At 38.5% G+C, this 12,297-nt stretch overlaps 1 protein-coding gene across 1 annotated transcript in view; it reads left to right on the top strand.

The window, feature by feature from the left end:
• mapta (microtubule-associated protein tau a) overlaps positions 1-10,014 on the top strand; it is a 29,199-nt gene extending 19,185 nt beyond the window's left edge. Inside the window, exons 13-16 of the mRNA XM_060863931.1 lie at positions 1,147-1,239; positions 2,856-2,937; positions 3,039-3,145; positions 6,109-10,014. Coding sequence (XP_060719914.1) covers positions 1,147-1,239; positions 2,856-2,937; positions 3,039-3,145; positions 6,109-6,306 — 480 coding nt within the window. The 3' untranslated portion in view covers positions 6,307-10,014. The remainder of the gene's footprint in view (positions 1-1,146; positions 1,240-2,855; positions 2,938-3,038; positions 3,146-6,108) is intronic.
• Positions 10,015-12,297: the final 2,283 nt, after the last annotated feature.

Raw genomic sequence — 12,297 nt, 5'->3', positions numbered from 1 at the left:
GATGATGACCATGGATGTTTTACCTCAGCATATTCGAATTCCCTCAGCTTTTTAGTGATGTCAGATATTGCCTCCATGCTTATCTGATTCACTAAAGTAACCACTACAGCGTGGATTCAAAATTGATTGACAGGTCTGTTTCAACGGAAATTAGCTTACCGCCAGCCACACGATGTCGCAAGCAGTCTTGGCAAACAGAGGAGAGGTTGGAAAAGGACTCGAGTCGATGCACACACGCGAGATACAGTAGTTAGGGTCTTTTGGGGTCCGTTCGGTAAAAACACATTCATTTTAAATTACCTGAGACCCGATGCCACTATTATTATACCCGACCCGTGTCACACGTGAAACTTTTAGACCCGAACCCGTTCGGGTCTCGGGTCAGGTCTCGGGTTTTCGGATCTAAGTGGACCTGTGAACACCTCAATCATAAAGTTGAAAACAATTTGCTCTTCCAAAGCAGATCTCTTTAAACGAGATTACTCATAGGTTTATCCATAACCGATGAAAACTATTCATCACAGTAAAAACTAATCAAACATCAAACTAAACAATAGTGAGACACTCAAAACTGACCCATTCCTGTTGGTATACATTACAGTATCCCAATCCTGATCCTGGAAATCCTACATGGTACATAATTTGGTAATTAATGAAGAAAACCGAATAATGCATGACAACAAAAAACATTCTGGAACAGAAATAGACATAAATGAGATCATCCTTCTTCTGAGAAGTTGCAACCTGTGGTTTTCTTTCATTTCCTTGTTTTGGTCCTCATATGCAGCTCTTTCTGCTTTTAGTCAGAACAGATAACTCAGCAATGTTTAGTCTTAGTGTGACTCCAAACACAATGTCACCAAAGTACCCAGAGAAGAAATGTGAGTAAGTACGGGATGAACTCAACACTTTCAAGCCTTGGTTCTTCCTAAACTGTCTATTTGTGGAGACCTTGTTAAAACGAGCTCATCTGGATTTCCCTCAATGTTTTATCTTTTCTTTTTTTATCTTACTGGATTTGAAAGTCAAACTTTGTGTGTCATAATGATGGGGTCTTTTCTTCGCTCTTGCCCCTTTCCCTTGTCTCCACAGACAGTTCTGATGGTGAAAATTCTTATCTTCCTCAAAACCTGTTTATTCTTTCAGGTTCAGATTCTCGATCAGAAGTTGGACTTAGGTAATGTGCAGGCTCGCTGCGGCTCCAAAGACAATATCAAACACACACCCGGAGGTGGCAAAGTTAGTAAACAAGGAATATCTCCAGACTTGCAATATTTTCTCTGTGTGGTTTCAACTGTCACTAATAGCTCTGTCTCTCTGATGTGTTTTTTTTATTTCAATCTGCTCAAAAAACCTTTCTGCACCAGTGAATGTTAATAGATTGTAGATCTCTGAGCTCTTCTGTTCACTTGATCACTTACTTCCTGACATTTAAAACTCCATCTGTTCTGTTGGCACTGTGACTCTGTGGCATTACACTTGTACTTGCTGGATAGGTTCATTAATGATGCAGTTGCCTATGGGGTTTCTTTCACCATTGCACACGTTGTCCTGTAGATGTTAAAGTTTTGAAGCACAGTCTTGAAAACCTTGGGGTCTGGCATTATTGCTCTTGAAGGTGCAGTAGTCAGAATGTTGGCAGGTTACCACAGATTTTTATCCATGGACCAAAAGCTCTGACAAATTTGCTGGACTTTACTTATTTTTGCCATATTCCGTCTCTCTGAGAAGATTGAGATGGTGTGGACTGAAGGAGTGAAATGAGTTTTTTCAGATGTGTCATTTGTTTATTCTTTTCTACACGTTTTTATTGACTTACCATTAGATAAGTACTTTATGAGGTGTTACACCACAGCGCTCTGGAATGCTTGATTATGATTGGTCAGCAGGGTGGTTGAGCTTCAGTAACAGCAGCTCTGACGGTAGGTTCAGCTGTCAAGGTTTATAATAATCGACTCATTTTAAGAACAGTATATTCCATGGTCGTTGTCTGTAGTCAGTGATAGGATAAGTTTTTCCGTTGTAACAGTCAGGGGTAAACTTTTAGATGTTTTCTGACACAAGAGACTCTTCAGAACAGAGAGTTTTGTGCTGTTTCCACAGCAAGACAAGAACATGAACACCTTCTCGTTTTTTTATTAATGAATAAAAAACTGGAACAAAACACTTCAGGTGTGTTGTTATTGCTGTTCATGAACAGCACTCCAGTGTAAATCCTGCTTCTGTTTAGCTCGAGCTGGAGGTTATTTTGTTGTGCTCCTCTAGTTCTGAAGAACTCTAATGACTCTCCGTCCCTCAGCTCCACACAGTGGCTAGTTTGTGTCGCTCTGGACAGCTGGGTCGAGAGGCCCTTTGTAGCCAGCGGTTTGCCTCAGAAAGGAGATGACCTCATCCTGAGGACAAGTGCTGTCTTTTTATCCAGAAAATCCCCTGACCTTTGTGGGCTGTCATGGCAGTGAGGTCATCAAGTCTATTTTAGGAATTTGGGATTATACACAGTTGTGCCGCGCTTCTGTTGTGGCGCCATGCAGTGAAAGGTTATTTATTTGTGATTTATTAAGCTTCGACTGTGCACCTGAAGGCATTTGAAGGCATTTTTAGAACTAAATGAATATTTAATCTCAGAATGTCTCAGAGCCAAGCTAACAAAGTTTTCCATATGATAATCATGTCAAAGCTAGGCTGGCATGCAAAGAATTTATGATTCTACCTTTACGCTATTTGATTCCAGTAGACTAGAGTCAGCCAGAGTTTGTGTGTCTTTCGTGTTGTGTAATGCATTATGTATGGACTAACTACGCCATCTGTTGTCCACTTCCTTAAACCTCCACTGTTTTTACTCTCTTGCTTTGCAGATCCAGATTGTTCACAAAAAGTTGGACTTTAGCAGCGTGCAGGCGAAATGTGGCTCAAAAGATAACATCCGCCACAAGCCAGGTAGACCCTCTTGTTCATAACAGTGATCCCACGATTGAGTACATTTGTATATTGTACATTAGGTCCGTATGGTCCATCGTGAATCATTTTCTTCCTTGTAGGAGGTGGAAACATTGAGATCAGATCAGAGAAAATAGAATTCAAGGCGCAGTCAAAGATCGGCTCTCTAGACAACATTGGCCACGTGGCTGGAGGCGGTCAGAAAAGGGTAAGACAAAATAAAGGGTTTTGTTAGATCCATCCTTTTAGATGGTTGATCTTACACTGGGTTCCTTCAACATTCCCTCCTTTTGTATGAATGAGTATGGAAATACCTTTTTAAGGGTTCGTAAGGACTCCACAGTCGTGCAGGAGCATCAAACCGATTTGGCTAATGTATGTTTCTCTGTGGCTTCACTCAGTAAATCACTCACCTAGCAAGGTTTGAGAAATATTTCTTACAGACCTACTGTAAAAAACAGAAATTTGTGTAATATTTGGTGAAATTCTGTTTATTTATTTTTAGCAACTTATGTTCAAGGTAGAAAAAACACAATTTTAGAGCAAACTTCATTATTAGTTTGTTTTTTTCATCAGAATTTTTGTCAAATTTCCTTTAATAGGTTTAGGGCTAGTGATTGATCTAATGTCCAAGAGAATTCAACTTCTTTCCTTCCGTTATCATTTACGGCTTTCTTATCACCTCTATTTTGTTTGCCGCTCGGATCCACACCCTATAATCTATAATTCAGCCCGGTCTAGAAACAGTTATAAATAAACGCTATATGGCCAATAATTTGTGGACACCTGACATGTGGACTATAATAAGCTCCAGTATTCAGGGAAGGCTTTCCACTGGGTTATGGTAGCATGGCTGTGGGGATTTGTGATCATTCAGCTACAAGAGCATTAATGAAATGAATGAAATGAATGAAATAGAAGCCTTTATTATTGCCACATACTGTATACGTTACAGCACAGCACAGTGGAATTCTTTTCTTTGCATATTGCAACCGAGGAAATTGGGGTTGGATTGCAGGGGCAGCTATGATACAGCAGTGTGGATTAAGGACCTTGCTTCATTATACAACAGTGGCAGCTTGGCAGTGCTGGGGCTTAAACCCCAAAATTCCAATCAACAACCCAGAGCCTTATCCACTTGAGCCACCACTGCCCAGTATTAACATGATGTTAGGATGTTAAGGAAGTCTGGGGGTTCCAGATCATTCCTAAAGTGTTCAGTGGGGTTACATAAGTCAGAGTCAGGGATCTGTGCAGGACACGGCAGTTTTTCCATCAGTAAACCATGTCTTAATGACGCTCACTTTGTGCACAGGGGCATTGTCATGCTGGAGCATATTTATTACAGTGAATTCCAGTTCCAGTGAATTGTAAATCTACAACAAACAGAGACACTTTATACAATTATTTGCCTCTACACAACCTTGATTATGATGGTAAGGCATCCACAAACTTTTGGCCATTTAGTGTTTAATACCGGTCATATTTTGCTTTTCTGTTGGGTACTTTTCCATTTTTTTTTTATTTTTTTTATTATTATTATTATTTTCTATTGACCCAAGAATTTGTTCTCATTTTGCATTCCCTGTGTAATTTATGTTGCAACCATCTAATTCATTTTTGTTATGTTTTTGGTTTCGTATGTTGCTTATGTCACCATTCATTTGCCACCATGGTGTGGGGTTTAGAGAGAAAAAGCCCGAGGTGCAGGCACGCCCCTAAACGAGGGCTCACTCTCCCCAGACCCCAGTGACCCCACCACCCCATCATCCATCAGTGTCTCCCCAGAACCCATCCTCCTCAGCAACCCCCAGATAAAGATTGAAGAATCCAGTAAGTATCTAGGAAGGGGGTGTGTATGAAATCCATCCGCTTAAATATTTAATGGAGTGGCACCGTAAATACCTTCTCGCAAAAATAGAACTGGAGGGTGTGTGAGGAGCGAAGGAGCACCTTAATCATGCTGAACACACAGAATTGTCTTTGCTTTGTAATGCTTTACCTTTTCTTCTGTGGTGGACTAATCGAACTTAATTCTGGTTTATATGGTTTATATGATTTTCAATGGAAAACAGCAGGAGGTCAGTAGAAGTATCAAAACAGCACGGTCCATATCACGTCAAAATACACATGTCGATTTAGGCACTTTCATGTTTTAAGTTGTGCATTTTTAAGCTGTAAATTAATCTGTACCATATTTGTGTCTACACTAAAAAATGTTTTTTGACAATCTGGTGGTGAATTAAAAAAAAATTTAAAAGATATATTGAGATGCATTGATACCTGATTGAATACTTACTTAAATATAAACAATAATTTTACAGGCGCCCCCTTGTGGCTAAAGGTTTAAGCAGGAAAACGCTAACACTGTACAATAACAATACATGAAAAATCATACACTAATACCTGACTTAACACTTACTTAAATATGAGCTAATGTTGAGTTAAGTCATGGACTAATCACGCACTAACGAAGCTCTAACCTTAACTATGACAGTAGTCTGATGACGTCATGCGTGAGTAACAAAAAATTATTACTTTCATAACTTAAACTGATCCTTTTTATTGAATGTACAATAAGACGCAATAATAATAATAATAATAATAATAATAATAATCAACTACATTAATAGTACAAGCTCTGGGTGAAGGAGAGGGGCACTTGGAAGAGCCCTGGGTCCTACTGCCGTCGTTAAAGTCTGTGCTTCATTTGTGCGTGATTTGTCCATGCCTTAACTCAACATTAGCACATATTTAAGTAAATGTTACATCAGGTAATAGTGTATGTTTTTTTATGTATTGTTATTGTACACTGATAGCGTTTTTTCCCTTCGCCACAAGGGGGCGTCTGTAATATTATTGTAATATTAACATTTTCCATGATTTTATTCTCATCTCCTCAGTATTCTCATAATTAGTGAAAGAGGATTTCAGTCCAAAACAAAAATCGTTAACATGAAATCTTTTATGAATAGAAAAACCTCTTCTCCCCTTTAAGGGCAGATCGGTTGAAGAGTAAGACAACAAGAGCAACAAATCTCTATACAATAAAGCCACAGGAAAGTAACTACACAGTACACACACCACACAGACCAGCATGAGATGTAGAACCCCTATGTACCTTGAAAACCAAGTGAACATTAGGGGTTTTTTTTTTTTTGCTCGTTCCAGATTGAGACACACAAGCTGATGTTCCGGGAGCAGGCGAAGGCGCGGACTGACCATGGCGCTGAGATCATCTCCCTGGAAGAATCTCCCCAGCAGCTCAGCACTGTTTCCTCCTCTGGCAGCATCAACATGGCTGACCCACCTCAGCTCGCCACCCTTGCAGATGAGGTGAGCGCGTCGTTGGCCAAGCAGGGCTTGTGAACTCTCCCCTTGTCCTCAGACCACAGTCCTACAACCTATTTGTTTCAGTCACTTACAGACATCGGAAAGTCTTCACCTCCCCATTTCTGTTGCCAATGAGGATCCCGAATCAAGGAGCCCCTCACTATCACTGTTCAAAATTTGCAACGTCATTTGCATTTGTCTCTTTAGCTGAACCTCCTACATTCGATTATTTCCTTCTTTTACTTTGACAACATCAGTCCTGTTTTCTAAACCATTGGTTTGAATTGTTTGATCAGTCCCAGCTTCCCAAAACTGCAAAAAATATTGGATGGTCTGGTAAGAATGGAAAATTTTTCTCGTCATGCTTATAGAAGGTTTTACATTCATTTGATTCACAAGAAGTCAGAAAAATTAAAAGCATGAAGTAAGAATTAAAATAGTAACCCACTTAAATGATAATACGGTTGTAGGAACTCCGAGGAAATACTTTTATTGTTTCTCCAAACATTACGTTGCTTAACATTGTGTCCACGTACAAATATTTCTAAACTAAATTCGATTTCTGAGATATTTCGAGTGGATTTGGCGAGCTTCATGTAAACGAAACGTTGTTTGTCAGCCACTTTTCTTACAGTATTATTCTGTGGATATGAGATGTATTTGTTATGGAAAAAAGTGTTGAGCCTGCTGGCAGTCTTAAGTTTGTTTTTTTTTCTTTATTGTCAGTACAACATTGTAGATGCCTCTCCTATTTAACTTTTTCACTTTTGCAGCTTTGCGATGTAGCTTTGGTGATAATAATTCACTTGAATTTATATTCCTGAATGCTTTTACATTAAGTCTTTTCATCTTCGCCCAATGTTAAGAAATTGAAGTTACTGATTTTACTAAAAAAAAATTTCGGAATGATTTTCTTTTGTTTTTTTTTTTTGAATGGCGTTCATCATTATGGTAATGAACAAGCTGCTGTTGGTGATTTAGAACTGTGTGTTTTGGTGATAATTCAGTGGTAGGGAAAGATTTTAAGTTCAAATGCTTCATGAAATTAGACTACATACAACAAGTGTATCTTTAACCCAGAAGTGTTTTGTATTCATTTTCGTGCTTTGTTCATGTCCAAACTCTTGTACTGTGAAAAGTTGGTTATTGAGCGAACGGCAAAACGTTTCTTTCCTCGCTGACCTGTCTGTCACGTTTTGCGCATTCACAGTCTACATAGTGTTTTTGTATTGTCCTTCAAACCCCAGTTGAAATGCATGGAAGACACATTGTCTATGCTCCTGTTTTACAGTTTTTTACAATCGCTATGACAGTTTTTTCAATACATTTAACATAAGTTACATTTAACATTTCTCTTAACATTTAACATATAAGTTTTTACATAAGTTTCCTAAACTCTTAACGCACCAACACACCTAAAACACACAATTGGCAAAACGGTTAATTTCATGCTCAAAATCACACATTGTAAACTAAACCCCAAAACTAATTTTCAAAATACAATAATAAACTAACACAATACACCATGTCTAACAAAACACTGCAAACATGTTTTAAAATCAAATATTTATTCAAAACACTAACACATGTTCTCTTTCAACAGGAACATTTAGTCAATCATAACACAATGACAAAAAAAAACACTATCATCAGCTGAAATTACAGAAACTGCATTATTTTATGTGTCAGGTCTGCCCTTATACAATAGACAGTATATATTGTATTGATCATAGATTGTGTTTTGCACAGTAGTTTCTTTTGAATCCTCTCTAAATTTTTGTTTTGTTGGGTTTAGTAAATGCATGCATTTTGTTTCTTTTGCTGCAGAAATTCAATATAAAAAACAAATGACCATCTCAGAGTAGCTTTATGAAACGTACAGTTTATGTAAAAAAAAATTACAGACACAGAACTGCTGCAGCAAAGACTTTATTTGCAAAAGGACATTACTGCAAAATATAGAAACAGAAAAGGCACCGGAATTATAATAAAAAACAAATTAATCTTCTAATCTGCCCCGTCTTCCTCATTTGGCCACATTCTGAGGAAGGTAGACGTTGAATCCTTAGAGGGACAAAATACAGTTACATATTAGAGCCCAGAGGCATACAGTCACTCTAATGCAGTAAATGGTAAAATTATTTACACTTTGCTGTAGGAGAAGCAATATCCTACCTGTTGGTTTCTCTGAAATTACTGACAATGGATGCCACTGTGTCCCGGCTGAGATTTGGCTGTACTCGTTCACCAGCCTCTCTGTATGATAGCCCGTGGTTTATGACATGGTCAATGAGAGTAGCTCTTATTTGATCAGTTACCCTAGCTCTGGTCCTTCTTTGAGCACCACCACGCATTCTAACTCCTCTCCCTTGTCCTGGTACTCGTCTTCCTTTCCCTCGTGCAGACATTTTTTTCTTTCTTTCTTTCTTTCTTTCTCTCTTTGTGTTGCTCTATATTGTTCCTTTTCCACACAAGATCAGCCCAAAGAGGCGATTGAAAAAACCTCAACACCTGAGTGTGGTTCCTAGATGGGAATCAGCTGTGATTTATATATTTGCATAACTGCAATAAGCTGTTTCTCATTAGCAATGGAATAAAATACAGGGAATATATTTGTGTTTCAATTCACAATATGAACAGCTGTTCACTTTGACTTTAGCCTATATAAGTTATGTTTAGAACATGATGTTATCTGTTCTGACATACAGTATGAAAGCATTTGTAATTTTGACTGTAAAATGACATTGTTTTGGTCTTGGTTGAGCTTGTGTGTAAAAGAAGTTAAAGCATTTTAAATTGGTGTTAACTGTATGCATTTTGTATCAAAGCAACAAGAAATGTGTTAATTGTATAGCATACAAAGACGGATGTTGTGCAAAGACGGAAAAAAACTGTCATAGCGATTGTAAAAAACTGTAAACCACATTTTTTTTTTAAATTAAGGTACAAAATCAAGCTTTCAACAAATGACACTGCTCAGATTCTCCCTTAGTAGCCCAGCCTGCGTTGTCACAGCACGCGCATCACGCTTCAAAGTGTCTATCGACGCTCCTTGCATGCTTCCGCATCACCTCCAAGTTTAAACACTGTTCTTTTTACTGTATATTCTGTAATCGGGATTGTGCTTTTTTTCTGCACCGTATAGCCGTAGAAGGGAATATACTACCCAAAAAAATTACCCCCCCTTTCTTTATGATGGAGGAGGAGCTGTATAGATAGCGTTAGTTATATAATCTGTGTGTTTTAACGTTTAGGATTCGTCTATTTGCCAAGGAATACTGAGTGCTGAAAAAATGTCAAAAAATATATATAGCAGAGCAGTTCAGCGGTTGTTGCTCGCACCATGTTAATCTGCATGCTAAGTTATCTGGACTTTTCTGTTTGTTGGTTTGTTTTCTATGGATCAGCAATGTGTTTTTGAATGGTCTTTGATGGGGTTTGTATACTGTATGTGGGCTTCTGGAAGTTTTGCCCTGGGTGAAAGAAGTTGTGTTCCGTGTACAAGAGTATGTCAAGGGGAAAGGAACCGCAATCCTGAAATGACCTTGTAAAGATGGAAGGCCACCACTTTGAGCGTAATGGTGGGTTTGCCATCCTGCAGTCATTGACACCATTCACCTAATTCTGCACTTGTACATTTTAGCTTGAGAAATGTGATTTTCAATATTGTTCTTGTGTGTTTTAATAATAACTGATTCTTGTTAATGTACATGTGAATTTGGAAATAAAGGCTATAAAGAATAACTCTTCTCTTGGCTGATGTTCCTTGGTTCCTTTACTGGTATTGAAGGTTTCTTTTCTACTTAACGCTCTGGTTTGTTACTTGTTACTTGGCCGGGGGAACCTTGCCAAAAAATGGTTCCATGCAGGTTTCTTGGCGAGCAATGTTCATGTGTTGGAGTTTGTACATAGGTTGGGTGTAAATCACTGGGTGTGATTCCTGAGCAGAAAACCAAACCAAACAACACTCAGTCCCAAGTCCCAATCAGACCCAAGTCTGGATAAAAATGGGAGGGTTGTATCAGGAAGGGCATCTGATCTAAACCCTGTTCCTAAATCAAATATGGACCAATGTGATGACCCTGAACTGGGAACAGCATGGAGAACAAAAAGGATAAAAACAGCAACAATCTCTGTGTAAATAATGCGAGGTTTTACAATGACGTATTTTAGAAAAAATGAAATAAATGTTGAAATTTGTGAAATAATTTACAATAAAATGAACACTTAAATAAGTGTCACAAGTCACAACATAATGTCATACATCAGCAATTCAAAAGATCGATGCAAAAACAAATGACTGCTGTTTCACTGGAGTCTTTACAGAGACATATTCAGAAAAAAACATCATACTCAACCTTATAATACAGTTATTTTAAAGGTGGGGTGCATGATGTATGAGAAATGCTTCAGAAAACTGAGTCGGGCCGACAAACAAAACAAACGTGTAGCCAATGAGCAGAAAGGGGCGTGTCTTGTCAATATGCGAGAGAGTGAGTGTGTTCAGTGCGCATGTCTGACATTAGCGGAAAGCGGTTGAAACATTGACATGGCAGATTAAAACGCAAAGCGAAAAAAGGCTTACAATAAGGCAAGAAGTAGGACCCGTGTTAATATAGGATCAGCTCTACAGCGCTGGAGAGAACTGAACGTCTTTCGCGTGAAACAGAGCTAAACCTTTCACGGTACAACACACAGTACTACAAAAACACATTTGTATCACCATAGTATTACTCACTGTGTTCATTTACTGATAAAAAATATCCCCTCAGCCAGCTGCCCCAACAGGTTCCGCCATAATAGTTGCCTGGGTTACGTATGTATGTGTGGGGCGGAGCTATCAAAACAGGGGTGACACCCATTTGGGTTAGTTTTGTTTTGGTGATTTCAAATGTCAACATTGGCTTTAAACATCATGCACCCCACCTTTAACCCAACATATATTTTAAGGTCTCAGTGTTGGGTGAAGCTTAGTAAAGCTTAGTGTCAGCTTATTTTGCTTTCCCTGTCATTAGCTTTTATTTATGAGACAATTTGCCTTGTTGTCTAAAGGCAGTAATAAGTTTTTAAGGCAGTTTCTGTTGTGAAAGCTCTTTAAAATTACACACTTTTCGTGCCCCGCATCACAGATGAAGATCCCTGACTCTCACTTTTGGTTGAACTGGACCACCAATGGAACCCCAGACCTCAATGCTCTTGTGGTTGAACTGACCATAGTCTAGGGTACGATAAAGGAATCATGAGACAAGTCTCGCTACTAAAGTGATATACAATTATACCCCACTCTCAGATCTGATGGAGTTAATTAATCTTTAATAACAGCGGCTCTGAAGTTCGTGCTGTCTGGAATTCAAAACGCACAGGTTTATATTAATGTGCTTGTTACCATAGCAACAACTTACTGTATAATCATATGCTCATATTCATAAGATGCTCAAAGCTCTTGACTATCCAGTGTAGTTAAAGTATGTTAATTATAATCACGCTATATAAAAAAAATTGCAATTTTAAACACATTTGGAATTTGTATTTTGCACTAAAGCTGCTTTCTGAGAAAACTAGGAAGGAAACCGAGTTTCAAGATAAAATTCTGTGCCATTTAGGAGAAATCATGACGGCGCCACTACCTGCGAAACATCTTCAGGCGTTCTACATATTACATGAGCTCCACTTGTGTTCCGCTCCATGAAGATTTCGGACATTCACGGAGAAGATGGCGACGCCATGTGGTCTTTCAGGACAACAATCTCCTCATCAATACACAATTATCAGACTGTATCTGACTAGAAAGGACATTATTTATAATATCACTCTCCAGCGTTTATAACAGTTTATAATCACACCCTCCAGTGTCACCCAAATGAGGATGGATTCACTTTTGAGTCTGTTTCCTCTCAAGGTTTCTTCCTCTTCCATCTAAGGAAGTTTTTCCTCACCTCAGTCACGTCAGCCTTGTTCATTAGAGAGCAATACAAACGTTTAAATACAAGTCTAATATTAATCTGGAACTTTTGTTTCTTAAAGCTT

Source organism: Tachysurus vachellii, chromosome 2, assembly GCF_030014155.1.
Source record: "Tachysurus vachellii isolate PV-2020 chromosome 2, HZAU_Pvac_v1, whole genome shotgun sequence".
Taxonomy (NCBI): Eukaryota; Metazoa; Chordata; class Actinopteri; order Siluriformes; family Bagridae; genus Tachysurus; species Tachysurus vachellii.
This window is presented reverse-complemented; position numbering and strand designations above follow the sequence as displayed.